Here is a 17,708-nt window from a genome sequence, read left to right on the forward strand (position 1 = left end):
AGATTTTTCATTTAAAAAGTAGCTTTTCCTCAGTCAGCAGGTTTTTGTGTACCTCGAGGGTGGAACAGAATCCTAAACCTCATCTGTGACTGTGCCAATAAAGCATGGGGCATTTGCTTCATTTTGTATCCTTCTGTAATTCGATGTCTAGATATGCCAGTTAAAAAGTCACTGTCTTCGCACATGGCAGAGGACTGACAAATCAGGGACTTTCCTTAATCCTACCTGCTCCACAAGAGCCTACATTTTCTCACCTGTGGTTTTAAAGTTCCTGCATGGCCATGGTCCTCAAACTTTTTGTATTGGCAACCCCTTTCAAACAGCAAGCCTCTGATTGCGACGCCTCTGATAAATTAAAAACATCTTTTCATATTTAACACTATTTTAAATGCTAAATTTATAACCCTGTTCAAAATGAATTTACATTTTCTCACTGCTTTTAAATTAAGACTAAAACACATTTTTTATTGAATGATTGTTAAAGGATAAACGTTAATTTGTTAAATAGTTACTGTTCAATACTGGGGAGGACACAAAGAAACTTTGTCGATATCGCTTTTCACAGTAGACTTCGCACCCCATTACTACCTAACTTCTGCGCTGCTGCTGACGGAGACGCAGCTACGGAGCCGGGCAGCTCTGAAGGCAGTCCCGCCGCCAGCAGCAGCGCAGAAGTGAGGGTGGCAATGGGGCGCTAAGTCTGCTGTGAAAAGTGATATTTGTATGTTTGTTAATCGCTTTTCACAGCCTCCCAGCTCTGAAAGCCGCACCACGGCCAGGAGCAGCTAGGTGGCTGGAGAGCGGTGGCTGCTGGCTGGGTGCCCAGCTCTGAAGGCAGCGCGGCCACCAGCAGCAGTAGTGCAGGACTGCAGAAGTAAGGGTGGCAATGCCATGCCATGCCACCCTTACTTCTGTGCAACGTTTGACATGTGTGCTGGGAAGGTTGGCTCCGGGTGGGGGGGCTAAGGCAGATTTGGAGTGGCTATTGCCCCTGCAAGGGCTCCCCCCCAGCACCACCCCGCCTGTCTGGCCGACTGTTACATTATAAATTACGTTTTTTTGCTGATCTCAGTGTTGTGATTGGTCTGCGGTTTAATGCTGCTCTTCAGCTGCTGAACAGTCAAGCCCTCTAATGTTGTTTCAGTCCCACCTTTTTAGTCTCAAAACAACGATACCACAATGATCAGCATCCAGCCTCCTGAAGGTGGAGACACTACAAACGTATCCTTTGTTTAGGAACAATGGTTGCTGTGTTGTATGTTTACAGGACTTTTGGAAGTAAATGCACTACATTGCGATGGAAAGGTGTGTGTAACTTTCTGAAATGCTAGATTGAAGTGATCTAGTTTATAGCAGTTGCTCTCTGTTTTGTGCATATATTTGTGACCCCCCCCTCCCCCCTCCAGCGGATTCCCACCTGCAGTTTAAGAACCCCTGTGGTCCTTGCTAACCCACTGCTGGAGCACCGCTGATGCCTGGGATTTAATCACAGGCCAGCATGACTTGCTCCATTGGTGGTTCTTGCAAGCAAGAATCTGAATACAAAGGTCTCTGTTCATCCGTCTTGAAAGGGACAATTGTAAAGAGAGATTATTTGCAGGAGTCTCTTCTGCTTTATGCATTGCCAAACCACCGAGGTTCTGAATGCAGCACTCGTTTCTGTAGATTAGAAGACAGAGGCAGAACTGCGAGGTTTTTTCCCCCAAATCCCACGGGACTCCGGTGAAATCAGCAGTTAGAAAATAATCTTTTTATTCCTAAACTCTGCACATGTACTCTGGCATAACTGAGAATAAGAGTTGCTTGTTGACCCTGCATTGCACATAGTCTGGGATTGCCATGTTTCCTTGAAGCCACTTGCAAGCTTTGATAATAGCATGCGTTAATGTGGGCCCATGAAATTCCCTCACACTTGTGTGTTCTTCTGGCTCCAGATTACCCCTACAGTCTCGTGAACAAGGAGCTGAGAAGCATCATCAAGTCCCTGCTAGTGAAAGCCTCCAGCGTGCTGGAGCTCTTCTTCGATCACTGTATTTATACGATGTTGCAAGAGCTGGACAAAACTCCTGGTAAGAGCCAACTGGACCAGAGTCCGGTCAGTTCAGTGGATTGTTTAGTTTGGAAAAGAGAAGACTGAGAGGGGACATGATAGCAGTTTTCAGGTATCTAAAAGGGTGTCATAAGGAGGAGGGAGAAAACTTGTTCACCTTAGCCTCTAAGGATAGAACAAGAAGCAATGGGCTTAAACTGCAGCAAGGGAGGTTTAGGTTGGACACTAGGAAAAAGTTCCTAACTGTCAGGATGGTTAAACACTGGAATAAATTGCCTAGGGAGGTTGTGGAATCTCCATCTCTGGAGAGATTTAAGAGTAGGTTAGATAAATGTCTATCAGGGATGGTCTAGACAGTATTTGGTCCTGCCATGTGGGCAGGGGACTGGACTCGGTGACCTGTCGAGGTCCCTTCCAGTCCTAGAATCTATGAATCTCTAGGCTATAGGCACTGCCTGTGTTGTGGTGTTCCAAGAGCTGCTCGTGCAGGAAGCTCATTCGCAGGCCCAGCCTAGAGCTAGTAGGTTTGAGACATTCTGGGGCTCAGGAAGGTTTTGAAGCTACAGGAATCTCTGTGTATTTCTGTTATCACTAGCAGCCATCCTCACAGCTTGTATGGTAAAGCGTGCCGACTGCTGGGGGGAGCCTGTGCTGATTGATTTGCATTTCTGATAGTTGCAGCTTAGATTTGGGCTCTATTGGACCGTGGCAGGGAGGGAATTCCTGAGCTGAGAACGCCTCCCAGAAAATACCCTCCTCCCAGCCCCTTTTTTCCCTTGTATTTTTGGCACACGCCAAAGCTTCAAAAGCAAGCCTAGAGTGATCACCATATGATGCTTGCAGTGTGCACGCCGTCATTGTTGGGGGGCTGCATATCTTGTGGCTGCAAAGTTTGCTGCCGTCCCAGTCCGTCCGTCCATCCATCCCCCTCCCCGGCAAACCGATCCAGAACCTGAGCTGTTTAAATAAGAAAACCGAGAACATGTGACCAGCGTGTGAACAGAGACTGTGATTTGTAAATCTGGGGGCTGCCTGAAACAATAGCTCTGAGAGGGGTGAATTGCCTCATTTCTCTCTACCGGTGTTGACTCTGAAACCTAAAGATAACATAAATACTAACATTAACTATTTCACTGCTGATCATTTTAGCAGAGCCATTCCAGGCATGTGCTGATCCCACAATCGGAAGGCGCTTCCTGTGCTGCTTCCCCCTTCACTTTTTAATTCACAGGGAGCTGCCACAGGTTTAGTGCTGCAGTGTGCACAACTCCTTACTGCTTCTCATAACCATCACCGGCCACTGTCTTCCTGCTCCCCTCCCCCGTGTCCCTTTTTCATTTAAACGAGGGTGGGGTTAGCCCCAGGCTGCTCCACTGAGTTACCCCGGGGCAGAATCTGTCTGGGAGCCAGCAGCAGCCACCTCTGCATTCCTTGGACGCCTGGGCTAGGCAGGAGGTTTTTCTGCCTGGAGAAGCTATTGGTGACTCCATTGTGGAGTGGGTGGGGCAGGGGCTGCTGGGGTTCACCACAGTGGGGGTGATTATCTCCCGGGGTGGGACTGTGCTTCCCCTCTAGCAGAGGCAGGTGTGTGTTCACAGCACTGCTGAGCTCAGAGGGAGGGACCCAGAATGGGAAGCAAGGAGAGTGGATCAGAAGGAAGCGGACCCCAAAGCATTATGCTGGACCCCACCTCTGTTATAAAAGGCTTAGTGGGCGAGAGAGAGCGAGTGCTGCTGGACAGGGGGGCGGGTTGTGTGACCCCAGCTGGGTGTGCTGTTTGGCGGCGGATGGGGGGTAACCCTTCCATTTTTGGACGTTGTGGGGACGGGAGGGAGATGTGTTTAAAAGCAACATAACCTCCAGCTTCGTCTGAGTCCGGTGTGGCGTGTTTTGCAGGGGAGTCGCTGCATGGATACCGGATCTGCATACAGGCAGTGGTGTTGGACAAGCCTAAAATGGCAACCGTGAATCTGGGCAAGGTGAGCGGCATGTGTGTCCAGCTACTAGGCTGGCCTGCTTGTAAAACCAAACAGCGATTTCCCCCCCACCCACCCACCCAGCGGGTCCAGCCAGTCCTTCAGAAAGCTCTCGTGCTTCGTGAGCCACAAGGGATCTGCTTAGCTTAATGGAGAGAGCCACGTGCCTTGTGCTGACCGGCATGCATAGAACATACTGATGGCTAATTCAGATAGAGCTGTGGGTCTCAACCAGGGGTACGCAGAGCTCTTCCAGGGGGTACATCAGCTCATCTAGAGATTTGCCTAGTTTTTCAACGGGCTACATAAAAAATACTAGCGAAGTCAGTACAAACTAACATTTCTTACAGACACTGACTTGTTTCTACTGCTCTATATAGACTATACACTGACATGTAAGTACGATATTTATATTCCAATTGATTTATTTTATAATTGTAACAGCGAGAAAGTAAGTAATTTGTCAGTACTAGTGTGCTGTGACACTTTTGTATTCTTATGTCTGATTTTGTAAGCAAGTAGTTTTTAAAGTGAGGTGAAACTTGGGGGTACGAAAGACAAACCAGACTCCTGAAGGGGGTACGGTTGTTTGGAAAGGTTGAGAGCTACTGAAAGAGAGTATATTCCTGACAGCTGCCTTCCCGAAAGGGACGTGGTCGGAAAGTTTCCAGAGGGTAGAAATAGCCCACCATAAACAGGTGGATGTCAGTGCTCCCGCCCAGACACGTAGAGCCCCAGTAAATACAGGTACCACATTGTGCCACTCCCTTGAAGAATCTCATTCCTGTCTAGTAACCTGTTTCCCTGTTAGAGGGCACTGCACTCTTGTCTCTGCGCTGGAGAGAGTGGAGAAGGAAGTTTACCCCTTAGCTTTGCTTATTGGTGTTAATTAGTGATGAGATGAGATCCACTGTTTTAATATCGCACTCATTCAAAGCAAACGAACGCCACTGACCTTGGCACGTGGGCCACGCGGTCACTATAGTTGTGCCCTGGGCTGTGGCTCTGTCTTGTGCTATCCCATTGTGCTGTGACGCTGCTTTTCTGGCCCATTATAGTTTGAACCCTGTGTTCCTGTGACCCAGACCAAGCCACAGTTTCACTTTTATGTGACCTCTCATGGTTTGTTTGAAGAAGAAGAAAAGGCGGGAGTGGATGGGGCCCCACCTGTGAGAACTGGATGGCACAGCTGAGTGCTGGAAGGCCACACCCTGGAAAACCTGGAGTTAGCTGGGTGCTATGAACTTCCCCCCTTTGTCCCTCCATAAAATTGCTCTTTGGCCTGGCTCTGAAGGTTTCTGTGAGCCACTGTGGAACAGGCAGTTTCTTCAATGAATGTTAAAAACTCCAACCCCCAGGCCTCCACAATGACTCGCTCGGTCTCACTTTGGGATGCAGCTGTCTGCGCTGCCTGCCCCAGCTCCCCGTGCTGCGCAGCGGCCGGGGGAGCTTGCTGAGGTCCTGTATCGGCAACAAACAGGCGTTTGAGCTGGATGGAAGTGTGTTTAGAAAAGCGAGGGGCTAATGGCACTAACAGCAGAGTCTGGCATATTGCGTCCTGGGGCTGTGTGAGCTTCTCTCTCACACAGCACCTGCTTGCAAGAACTAGGATACTGGGGAAAACCAGCGGTCTCTTGCCGCTGCTCCTGGCAGGGTAGGATCGCTCTGTTCTCTGTCTCTGTCCCAGCAGACCTCCCTTGAGGGATGTCTGTCCACACCGGACTCCCTCTTTGGTTTCCAGCTTAGGTCTTTTCTTCTCTGCTGCTCCATTGAGCCTTCCAGATTCTCCAGTCACACGTGTGGATTGGAGCGAGTCCTTGTGAAGAGTCTGCTTCCAGCTAGGCAATGCCTGCACTACGGGCGTGACGGGGGCACAGCTGCCGCACCGTAGCCATACTGCAGCAGCCACAGAACGGGTGATTCCGTTGACGTATCTGTCTCCCCGAGCAGCAGTAGCTCAGTTGATGGAACCATCCTTCTGTTGCCCTAGCCGCATCTACACCGAGGGTTAGGTCGCCTTAACTGCGTCCACCCTGGGGTTAGGTTGCCTTAGCTGTGTCACTCGGGGGTGGATTTTGCACACCCCTGAGCGACGTCATTATGTTGAGGAAGGTTAGACCAGGCCTCAGTGGATAGCAGTACCAAGTGCACAGGGCTACCGAAGCTGGCATATGGATCATAAAAACATTACAGAAAATTCCCACATTCATTGACTAGGCATCACCTAAGAAGCATCAGTTATTCTGCCTGTAATCAATGAGGCCCTGAACCATAAACCCTTGGTATCAGATAACCATATCTTCAAGAAAGTTAGGAATAATTCCAGCTGTTGCATTCCTGAAGGGTTAAAATAATTAATTTATTGGATTTATTTAAAATAAAGTTTTTCTTTTCTTTTTTTCTCGTTTTGTTCTGTTTTCAGTTGCTTTATCTTTTGGAGGTTTCTGTAAAAACTATAACTTTTGACTTTTAAAACAGAGACAGAGAGCTGAAGTGAGGAGAGGCGGGGGAAAGGGGGGAGTGAAGAGCAACCTAGGAAGGTAGCGAGACCTGAGCCAAGAGAGATTAACTCTATCAAGGTACTCCGCTACCTCGATATAACGTGACCCAATATAACACGAATTCGGCTATAACATGGTAAAGCAGTGCTCGGGGGGGGCGGGGCAGGCCTGCGCACTCCGGTGGATCAAAGCAAGTTCGATATAACACGGTTTCACCCATAATGCGGTAAGATTTTTTTGGCTCCTGAGGACAGCGTTATATCGAGATAGAGCTGTATTTGAAAGTACAGGCAGCAGCAGCGAGTTTAGCAAACTGAGGAAGCATATAAAGGAAAACACTTAACCGGTTAAAAATATTTGAGAAAGAAGATTAAATTTTTAGATATGAGCACGGAGTGTGGTTCTGTGGGTCAAAGCAGTTGGGAACTGCACCCCTGGTTTTTATCCTGGCTTTGAGAGGAGAGTTACCTGCTCTTGTAAAACCTGAATTTGTTCCCCCCGTGTCTGTTGCTTTTGTGTGCATGCCAAATGGATTGCAGGAGTGCCCTTTTTTGCTGCAGTTAACCGGTTTTGGGCAACTCCATGTGTTAATGCATCAATTCTAGGTGTTAACCCACTTAATTTTGGTTTTTTACTTTGAAATTCTTTTTTATTCACTCCCCTGCGATCGAGTCGCAGCTCCTGTCTCCTAATGTGCTCTGTGAACTGTTCCATATTTTCCTTCATCTGATTTACCAATTCAGTGAAAGTATTGTGTGCTACTCTTTCCTTCTGTGCACTTACTTGTCCGGTTCTGACAGGCACCAGTCTAGGTCCCGGTTTAGGTTTGACCAGAACCTGGCTTTTATCATAAGGTGGTGGTTGCGATGCAGTGGACCCCGTTTCATCTTTAATTTTACTAGGGCCACCTTTTTCCACTTCTGTCCCCATTCTTCAGGCACAGGGGAGCTACCGGAAGCCTGCTGTTTACCACCAGTATTTATAACCGGGGACGGCACGTGTATTTGTTGTAGGTTCCTTGCAGCTGTTTCCAGTGTTTGTCTGTTCCTGTGCTGGTTGTCTGTGGACTGCTTGCTGCCCCGCAAGGAGAGAGCAGTCCAGGGCTTTGTAGCTTCTGCTGATTCTTTGAACACTTCCTTTGTTTCTCTTACTTGCCCCACCAATTTTGTGGCCTGTTGTCTTAACCCTTTAACAGCCATGGTTATAGTTTGCAATATTCTACATTTCAAGGCTACAGTTTCTGCCCTAGCCTTACAAATTTAATTCCATGTTTCTTCCCCATTATATTTTTTAAACTCTGTCGGGATTTGCAGGGAGAGATTAAGGGGGTTCCCTAGCTCGTGGTTTTCTGCCATGTTAGATCACGATTCCTACAGCGGGCAGCTCGCTTACTCACCAGATCAGCGGTTGGGGTCACCAGTGTCATCAGATGCCACCGGTGTGGTGCTCTGCTCTGTTCAATGTTGATAACAGTTGGCTGCGTGCGTGTGTTCCCTCTGTGAGCTGCCCCGGCTCTGCAGATGGCTGACACAGCAAACCCGAGAGAACCCCCAATGACCACAGACTCCGATAAGGTAGCCAGGTTTATTGCCAAACAAAACAGTCTCTAGCTCCCCGGATCAGATGTCTATGGTTCTGCTAGTACATAGTGCCCGCTGACAACGGACCAGCTCAGTCAGTGGTGGGACTCTCCACTGCCCCCTAGGCAGGACAAAGACGTCCACTCAGGGATGCATTCTTATACAAAGGTACAAACAAGTTACACATCACTCCTGCCGTATTGAGGTACAACCCCTCTGCGTGTTGGGGTGCTGCCTCTCTCCTAGTACATGTTCGAACAAACAAGTCTATCCATCATTGTCACGGAGTATTGGGGGACTCAGGGCCCTGCATCCCCGGCTTCCTGCGATTCACCATGACTCTCAGCCAGCCAGTAAAGCAGAAGGTTTATTTGGATGACAGGAATACAGTCCAAGACAGGTCTTGCAGGCACAGACAACAGGGCCCCCCTCAGTTAGGTCCAGCTTGGGGTCCCAGGGCATCCCAGCCCACCCCCCTTTGGGGAGTCAGAGCCATCTCTGCCTCCCAGCCATCTCTCCAGCCCGCTTCCAGCACTCTGCCTTCAGCGACCCCTCCCACACCCTTTGTTCAGTTTCCCGGGCCAAGGTGTCACCTGGCCTCCAACCCCTTCCTGGGTTCTCATGTTACACGCTCAGGTATTTGCCTTCGGGCAGACTCCCATCCCCCGATGCAGACTATCCTAGCCACACTCCCCTGTCAGCATTCACAGACCACAGTAAGAACAGGCCCAGTTCGTCACAATCATATTATCCTTTTGACTGTGTCTTTAGGATGGGTCAGCCTCTTCCTCATTATCTCTGTGGAATGTGTTTGTACCGGAATGTTCTGGTGCCATCCTGGCACGTGTTTATCCTATCAGTACTTGATACACTTTATATATGTGTATATGTATTTTAAAGAATCCTTATTGCGGTTGCAGGAACAAACCATCCCGATGTGTAGAAAGAATAGTAAATATGGCAGGCGACCAGCTTGGCTAAACAGTGAAATCCTTGCTGACCTTAAAGGCAAAAAAGAAGCTTACAAGAAGTGGAAGATTGGATAAATGACCAGGGAGGAGTATAAAAATATTGCTCAGGCATGCAGGAGTGAAATCAGGAAGGCCAAATCACACTTGGAGTTGCAGCTAGCGAGAGATGTTAAGAGTAACAAGAAGGGTTTCCTCAGGTATGTTAGCAACAAGAAGAAAGTCAAGGAAAGTGCGGGCCCCTTACTGAATGAGGGAGGCAACCTAGTGACCGAGGATGTGGAAAAAGCTAATGTACTCAATGATTTTTATTGCCTCTGTCTTCATGAACAAGGTCAGCTCCCAGACTGCTGCACTGGGCAGCACAGTATGGGGAGAAGGTGACCAGCCCTCTGTGGAGAAAGAAGTGGTTCGGGACTATTTAGAAAAACTGGACGTGCACAAGTCCATGGGGCCGGATGAGCTGCATCCGAGGGTGCTAAAGGAGTTGGCGGATGAGATTGCACAGCCATTGGCCATTATTTTTGAAAACTCATGGCGATCGGGGGAGGTCCCAGATGACTGGAAAAAGGCTAACGTAGTGCCCATCTTTAAAAAAGCGAAGGAGAAGGATCCGGGGAACTACAGGCCAGTCAGCCTCACCTCAGTCCCTGAAAAATCATGGAGCAGGTCCTCAAGGAATCAATTATGAAACACTTAGAGGAGAGGAAAGTGATCAGGAACAGTCAGCATGGATTCACCAAGGGGAAGTCGTGCCTGACTAACCTAATTGCCTTCTATGATGAGATAACTGGCTCTGTGGATGAGGGGAAAGCAGTGGATGTGTTATTCCTTGACTTTTAGCAAAGCTTTTGATACGGTCTCCCACAGTATTCTTGCCAGCAAGTTAAAGAAGTATGGGCTGGATGAATGGATTGTAAGGTGGATAGAAAGCTGGCTAGATCGTCGGGCTCAACGGGTAGTGATCAATGGCTCCATGTCTAGTTGGCAGCCGGTTTCAAGCGGAGTGCCCCAAGGGTTGGTCTTGGGGCCGGTTTTGTTTAATATCTTTATTAATGATCTGGAAGATGGTGTGGACTGCACTCTCAGCAAGTTTACAGATGACACTAAACTAGGAGGCGTGGTAGATACACTAGAGGGTAGGGATCGGATACAGAGGGACCTAGACAAATTAGAGGATTGGGCCAAAAAAAACCTGATGAGGTTCAACAAGGACAAGTGCAGAGTCCTGCACTTAGGACGGAAGAATCCCATGCACTGCTACAGACTAGGGACCGAATGGCTAGGTAGCAGTTCTGCAGAAAAGGACCTAGGGGTCACAGTGGATGAGAAGCTGGATATGAGTCAACAGTGTGCTCTTGTTGCCAAGAAGGCTAACGGCATTTTGGGCTGTATAAGTAGGGGCATTGCCAGCAGATCGAGGAACGTGATCGTTCCCCTTTATTCGACATTGGTGAGGCCTCATCTGGAGTACTGTGTCCAGTTTTGGGCCCCACACTACAAGAAGGATGTGGAAAAATTGGAAAGAGCCCAACGGAGGGCAACAAAAATGATTAGGGGTCTGGAGCACATGACTTATGAGGAGAGGCTGAGGGAACTGGGATTGTTTAGTCTCCAGAAGAGAAGAGTGAGGAGGGATTTGATAGCAGCCTTCAACTACCTGAAGGGGGGTTCCAAAGAGGATGGAGCTCGGCTGTTCTCAGTGGTGGCAGATGACAGAACAAGGAGCAATGGTCTCAAGTTGCAGTGGGGAGGTCTAGGTTGGATATTAGGAAACACTATTTCACTAGGAGGGTGGTGAAGCACTGGAACGGGTTACCTAGGGAGGTGGTGGAGTCTCCTTCTTTGGAGGTTTTTAAGGTCAGGCTTGACAAAGCCCTGTCTGGGATGATTTAGTTGGTGTTGGTCCTGCTTTGAGCAGGGGGTTGGACTAGATACCTCCTGAGGTCCCTTCGAACCCTGAGATTCTATGTCCAATTAGCAGCGTTCTTCTTGCCGACTTTTGTGAGCAGGGCCTGCCTCTGGCTCACAGCTTAACTTTGCTCTATGTTAGCGAAGTCTTGACCATTACTTTAGTTCAGGCCTCATACCGGGCCTCTGATACGAAGGGTTTATGTCTCAGGGCCTCATCTTACTGCACTGCCTTTCTGGGGCCATAAGTATTGTTCAGCTGATGAAACTGAGAATCCGGAAATGAAGAACTAGGCCGCTTTCCAAGCCTCTGAGTCAGGGTTCATTAATGTGATTTGTTCAGCCTGCCTCCTGTCCTTCACACTGCTCACAGCGAGAATCAATCATCCGGCGGTGACAGCGCTACTGGGGATGGGGGCAGGTAGGGGCAGCTTCTCGTTTGTTTGTTTTAAAAAAAACCCAAATCCTGCTGTGCTCCTAGCCCGCCTGTCGTGGCTGGAGCTTACGGCCGTCCCCTGGCGCTCTCCAGGCTTTTCCTCTTGTCTTTTGCATCCGTTTGTGATAGCTTGTCTTGAAGGGTAATCTGGTCAGGGCAGGGACTGCAGCTGTGTATGTGGGCGGGCGTGGGGAGAATGTGGAGCTGTTTCAGTATGTCTGAGTATTTGTGGGCAGTTGAAGCCCAGAGTCTGTGGGGACCAGTAACTGACATGGAGAGAACCGAGTGCACAGCAGTGGCGTCTCACCAGGTTTTCACTTTTTCCCCGCTGCCTGTCTCAGCTTCTGGGGCTAATAATATTAGTGGCAGCTCACTTGTATCTTAAGTGCACTTGCAGGCAGCATTGATTTATTCGGCGTGTGTGTATCTTGTGGCCTTTGACCCGATACACAGGGCATTCGCCGCCTAATCTTGGGAGCTCTTCTGCTGCTGGACCACATCTTTGTTCCCCTCCTGTTGTTTGAAGCAATAGATCAGCTTTGATACGGCTGCATTGAGTTGCACCGGGGGGAATGCCTGACGCTAAATATAAAATACACCCTCTGTTTTAGTCTCGCGTTAGGACTTCTTTGTTTTGAATCTTGTATAGTTCTCTCTTCGTGCAAACGCTTCCGTTTCAGCTACTCTTGTCGTATTGTTTCCTGTCCCCAAATTCCTAGGTCAAAGCCATGGCACAAAGCGGCTTAGCGACGGGTCACATTTGTAAAATGTTGCTCTGAGCCTTTCCCTGCCTTTTCTTGGTAGAATGTTATGTGGGGAGGGAAGCTGTGGAGTTTCCTTAAATTAATGTAACGTGTTTGATTTTCCCTTCAGTACTTAGGGCTGTTACGGTCCCATCAGAACAGGCCAATGAAATGCCTCACAATCATGTGGGCTCTGGGACAAGCTGGATTCACAGACCTCACTGAAGGACTGAAAGGTAAGAATGGGATGAGCTGCCTAGTCCAAGATGCAGTCTGGGGAGATCCAGGGAATGAACTTAATTTCCACTCATGCACTTGCTTTGCTCTACTTGAAAACAGGACATGTACCGGAGATAGCAAAGGCAGGTCACTGCAGGCATGCCGCTGTGGGACGCGGTGGGTGAGGGACCCCAAATAATTCATGCAAGACTTGTAAATGTGTGGCGAGGCTCCTCTCTCTAATGGGATTAGCTTTCTCTTACCTCACTTTCATGACTTCTTCATTGCTGGGGTAAATCATTTTCAACAGTAAAAGCCTGGGGTCACCTAACTTCTTTGGAAACTCACGGTGCATTCTTAAAAATGTTCAAGAGACCAAAGAACCAAACTTAAACCATGTCTATACGTACAGTGCTGCGGCTGTCGCTGCAGCGTGTGTGGCAAAGATGATCTGTGCCTACGGGAGAGAGCTCTCCTATCGGCATAAAAATCCCACCTCTGCGAGTGGCAGAAGCTGTCAGCAGGAGAAGCTCTTCTGCCGATGTAGCGCTGTGCACATGAGCGTTTTTGCCAGCATAACTTGTCACTCGGGTTGGTTTATGCTGGCAAGAGCTGCAGTGTAGATGTAACCTTAATCTAATTGATTGTCAAAGCAAAATGGCACAATACAAAAAAGGAGGCATACGTATCCTTCTGGAAAGCAATCCTTTTCTCCCAGTATATTCACCTTACACAGAAGGGGAGCTTCAAAGGTACGCATTTTAGCTGGTGGTATTTGTAGTCTGATTTGTACAAGTTACAAAGCTCTTTGCCATTATCAAGCCCACCAGTCTGTAACAGTTCTTTCTCCTGTTGTTTTATTCGGTACTTTCCGTAGCTCTGCGTTCCCAACCATCGCAGCCTGTGCTAGGACACACCATTCCTGTAGCCTGGCTTTGACAGGCTGCCTATTTTCTAATGCCAAAGCTGACTTCAGCTTTGCAGTATGTTGTGGGATACTTGACGTGGGTAAACAGAATTGTGGAGAGAGCATAATACCTTCAGTTAACATCTCTCTCTCTCATATATTTCTGGCCCTTTAAAACATTAATCTCCCTGCCTGTCTCTTTCAAGAGCTGTCTGGGTCACACTTTTGGACCCAGATAGCGTGAGGCAGGTGAGTAGCTCTGATAAATACCTACTTTTTACGCTGGTCGCGTTGCTGGACAGTCGGTAGGAAATGCCTCAGAGAGTCCTCCCTGTGCTGTTCTAATAGCTTTCTCCTTTCATGCAGTGTGGCTTGGCATTATGCTTCCAGTGCTGGGGATCAAGTCCCTCTCCCCGTATGCGATTGCCTACTTGGACCGGCTGCTGATGTGAGTGGTCTCTCTCTGTTAAGGATAAAGCCTGCCCCAGTTCTCGTGTACAGCAGTTCCTGGGCCACGGGTACCCTTGGCCTGCTGACATTAAGAACCTGGAGTGTGCGTATTCAAGTTTGACCAGTGGGATGGGAGCTCCTGCCCTCACCAGGGGTTGACACTGTCGCGCTGGCCTGGCGTTGGAAACGTGACGCTCCCTAGACTTGCAGTGAGGTGTGACCCATGACCTCCGACTCAGTGGGGTGACAGTGTCGAAACGAAGTATCGGTAATAACTGTATCTCGTTATCTTGGCCTTTAGCCTGTCTGTTTTCTGTCACTCGGTGCTGACTACTCCCCGCCTACAGCCAGAACCCTGGCAGCCCTGGATCGCGGAGGAGCAGGATTGGGTCTACGTGTCCCATGGTCTCCTCTGGAGAATCAATGGCTGTGTTCTGCTCCTCCTTCAGGAGCAGGGAGTGCGAGAAGTGAACACTGTCATTCAGCATCAAACAGTCCTGGCTGCGCCCTGGGTCCGAGATTGGGACAGCTGCGAGCTGCGTTGTTGAATGCCGATAAGGTCCAGCCCTGGCGTTCCTGGCCAGCTGCTAATGCAGCAACCCAGATCTAAAGCAAGTGGCACGAGAGAGAACCCAGCTTTGGCCAGTTTTCATAGGGAGTCAGTGAGCTCGCTGGGCTGTGTCGGTTGTGGACTGCTCACTGGGTGTGGGAGGTGCTGGCAGCCGACACGTTGACTTGTGCAGATGGCGTGCGTGTCCTTCCTGCTGTTGCTGCCTAGTGCCTAGTTACGACATTCTGTCTCTCAAATGACTGAAAATTCCCCAACCGCAGTGTGTGTGTGTGTGTGGCGGGGGGGGGGAGTGGGTGACACTTCTGTTGTGCAACTGTGCTCATTTGTGTTTGACAAACCTGGGGAGAGAATGGAGCAGGCTCCCCCCGGCTGCACTTGGGCTGTGTGTTGGGTGAAGATTCCTGTGCTAACAAATACTGAGTGTTGCATGAATCCATAAACTAGGATTACAGGTTTATGGCTTCGTTTTGGTGTAGTAGGTCCTGTAATTAACAGCCCAATGGAACTGTCACTGACCCCTTGAACACTGGCACCAGCAACAAAGAGCCCGGGACTAGACATCTCAGCAGCAGAAGATGAATTGGGTTCAAATTTATCGAATTATCCTTGCCAAAAAGGTGCAGGGTGTTTCTGGCTGAAGGGCCTGGGAAGAGAGGCTGCGGAGTAGCCAAGGGGGGAAGCTGTGCCGGTACTACGGGGATAGACATCAGCTCATCGCCGAGATAGCCGGGCTGTGCAGCGGCGCATTAGTGGAACATGGTGGGGTCATTATTCAGAGGCTGTGCACTGTCCATTCCCGAGAGAACGCCGGGGGCTAAATGGTGGGCACAGGAGAAGAGGGGAAGTGCACCCAGGAGACGGGAAAGCTCCTTTGCTTTATGAAGGGGGTGAACAGACTTTTTCAGGGATGGGCTCCACAATGAATAGGCTGAATCTAGACTGCAGCTGGGGGAGAGCTGCTCTCACGAATGCCTCTGGCTGCCTACATCCTCTAGCTCTTTAATTATCCTTTCCCCTCCTTCAGAGACAGGAGCCAGGTCTCCTGGTCTCTTCTCCTGTCTCTTGTTCCCGCAGACCGATGGAAATGAGGACTGTGAGCGTGGGCTCATTGCTGTGCAGACAGCCACACAATAGCCATTTTCACCTGTAGCGTAGAAGTTTGGAGGGCAGACGACATGCAGTCCCCAAGATGGCCTTTCTCCATTCCCTGCTTTAGGGCACGGGCTCTAGAGAAGCCATGTGAAGGATAAAGGGGACGTGTTCTTTAGCCACCATAGAGCAACAGAAGAGAATTCCTGAAAAGCTTTTACTTTAAATAAGGGTTTTCCCCCCATTTGTCTTTTCCCTCGGGAACGTCACATCTGTCATGTGTGAGCCAGAGCTTGGGCGGTGTTTCTCCAGGTTCTTCAGCCTTCGGAAGCCTGAGTAAACAGTCCAGCCCTTCTGGCAGGTTTCACTGTGTGCTATCTCCATTGCCACTGTCCTGCCAGGGAGCTAGTTGTCCATAGACTCCCAGAACGAGTAGATATGGCCTATGTTCCTAATGTTAGAAACCAGCACAAACACCTTTCTTGCCTCCCCATTCCAGCCCTTCATTATAAAGAAGCAAACAAGTGCACAAGCCCATTGTTTCCTTTGTGTGTTGCCTGTAAAGAAGAAAGGGTGTGGGGGTGAGCGTGTGAGAGAGAGAGACATTTGTCAAAGGCCGGTCTGGTATAATGCTGAGTGCGTAGAAACAAAAGACAGTGTGTACTGCACAAGACGACATGCTGGGAGAGTGGGGATGAAAAGTACAGCATCAGCGCAACCCTGACGGAGTTCCTGGGGGTGCTAATCTACTCCCGGCTCAGTGATCCTTGGCTGTAGTCTCCAGATGCATGGGGTGTTGTAAGGTTCAGCCTTTAATACTGCTTCAGAGTTGGGCCCGTAGAGCAGCTGGCAAGGGGCTTGGTTCTTTGCTTAGAACAAAGTGCTGCAGAATATACAAGACAACTCTCCACCTGTTCAGCAGCCAGTGATGTGTCACAGCGAAACTGGGCCTGAAATAGACGCAGAGTGCGTGATTCTGAAACCCACGCACTCCGCTCCCACCACAGCTGTGTTCTCGGAGTGAACTGGCACCTTCCCTGCGTTTGAGGCCTGAAACGTGGTGAATGTTCGTACCAGCTGCTTGTTTCGGAAGCAATCCCTTGGAAGAGCGTTAGCAAGCGGGGAAAATTCTGCTAACAGCAAAGCAGCCTCGCACTGCCGAGGGTCCAAAAGGAGATGCTTTACAGGCTGATTTGTTTGATGTTCCCACTTTGAAATCAGGCAGCTTGGATTGAATCTCGTGTCTAATCCTGGAGCTCAGGTGCTCGTGATGGGAGGGTGGTGGGGGGAGAAGCATGCACAGTCCTTGGAACCAGCTCCCTCAGGGGTTCCCCAGGGGTTCCCATCTGTCTGCTGCCTGCAGTGACATGATTTCTGTAACCTCTGTCCTGACGTTTTTCCATTGCAGGACGCACGCTAACCTGACCAAAGGCTTTGGCATGATTGGACCAAAGGACTTTTTCCCACTCTTGGACTTTGCCTTTATGCCCAACAACTCCTTATCACCCAGGTATGGCTGACTTGCCCACGGTCTCCATACAGGAATGGTGACTTGCAACCCTTGGGGCTTTATTTCAAGCAAGTGCAGAAACGGGTAGTGAGGAAAGCAGCGTGGCTGGGCCCGTGGCATGTGAGATGTCCTACCAGGCAGGCGGCGCTCGCTGGGGACCTGGCGTGGGCTGGTATCTTCATTTCCCTGACCTTTGTTGGTTCAATAACTGAGTTCTTTTCTGTAACTAATGAGGCTTGCATGTACGTGTGGTCGACACGCTGTGAATGAATGAAAGGGCCTGGTTCACGGTCAGTTTGAAGACCAGATTGGTCCTCAGACAGGGAGCCTGGGGCGCGTGTGTTGTGCTGGAAGCTCCCATTGCACCTGTCCAAGGGAAGGCCGTGTCACAGCAGCTGGATGCACAAGTGCCATTCCTCGGGGGGCGGGGGGACCCGAGTCTAGAGCCGTGGGAGGAAGGGCGAGTCGGTGAAGGGTGAGCAGATGGAGGAGGCTAGAACTGAAAAGCAAGAGAATGACGGGGGAAGGGCAAGGGGCTTGGAAGAGGAGAGACGCTGGCCAAAGGGAGCCTGTCCTAATGTTATGTTCCTGAAACTGCGGCTGCTCGCCACCCCTCCCCATGGTCCTGAGCAGGACACGAGCTCCCACATTGGCACTGGCTGGGATCGTAACGCTCGGTGCATCCTGGGAGGAGAGAACAATCGCGCTTCGCCAGCAGCCTTGCTGGAGAGCCGTCTCCTAGCTCGTATCCTGGCTCCCAGGAGCGCGCGCCCGGCCTTGCCATGTGTTCAGCATGC

At 49.8% G+C, this 17,708-nt stretch overlaps 1 protein-coding gene across 3 annotated transcripts in view; it reads left to right on the forward strand.

Annotated features, from left to right (window-relative positions):
• TMEM214 (transmembrane protein 214) overlaps window positions 1-17,708 on the forward strand; it is a 37,378-nt gene that overhangs the window by 8,798 nt on the left and 10,872 nt on the right. For all 3 annotated transcript variants that reach the window (XM_054021494.1, XM_054021495.1, XM_054021496.1), the window contains exons 4-8: window positions 1,935-2,069; window positions 3,947-4,029; window positions 12,296-12,401; window positions 13,658-13,739; window positions 16,810-16,911. In XM_054021494.1, the coding sequence (XP_053877469.1) occupies window positions 1,935-2,069; window positions 3,947-4,029; window positions 12,296-12,401; window positions 13,658-13,739; window positions 16,810-16,911 (508 nt within the window). The remainder of the gene's footprint in view (window positions 1-1,934; window positions 2,070-3,946; window positions 4,030-12,295; window positions 12,402-13,657; window positions 13,740-16,809; window positions 16,912-17,708) is intronic.

Source organism: Malaclemys terrapin, chromosome 3 (assembly GCF_027887155.1).
Source record: "Malaclemys terrapin pileata isolate rMalTer1 chromosome 3, rMalTer1.hap1, whole genome shotgun sequence".
Classification (NCBI taxonomy): domain Eukaryota; kingdom Metazoa; phylum Chordata; order Testudines; family Emydidae; genus Malaclemys; species Malaclemys terrapin.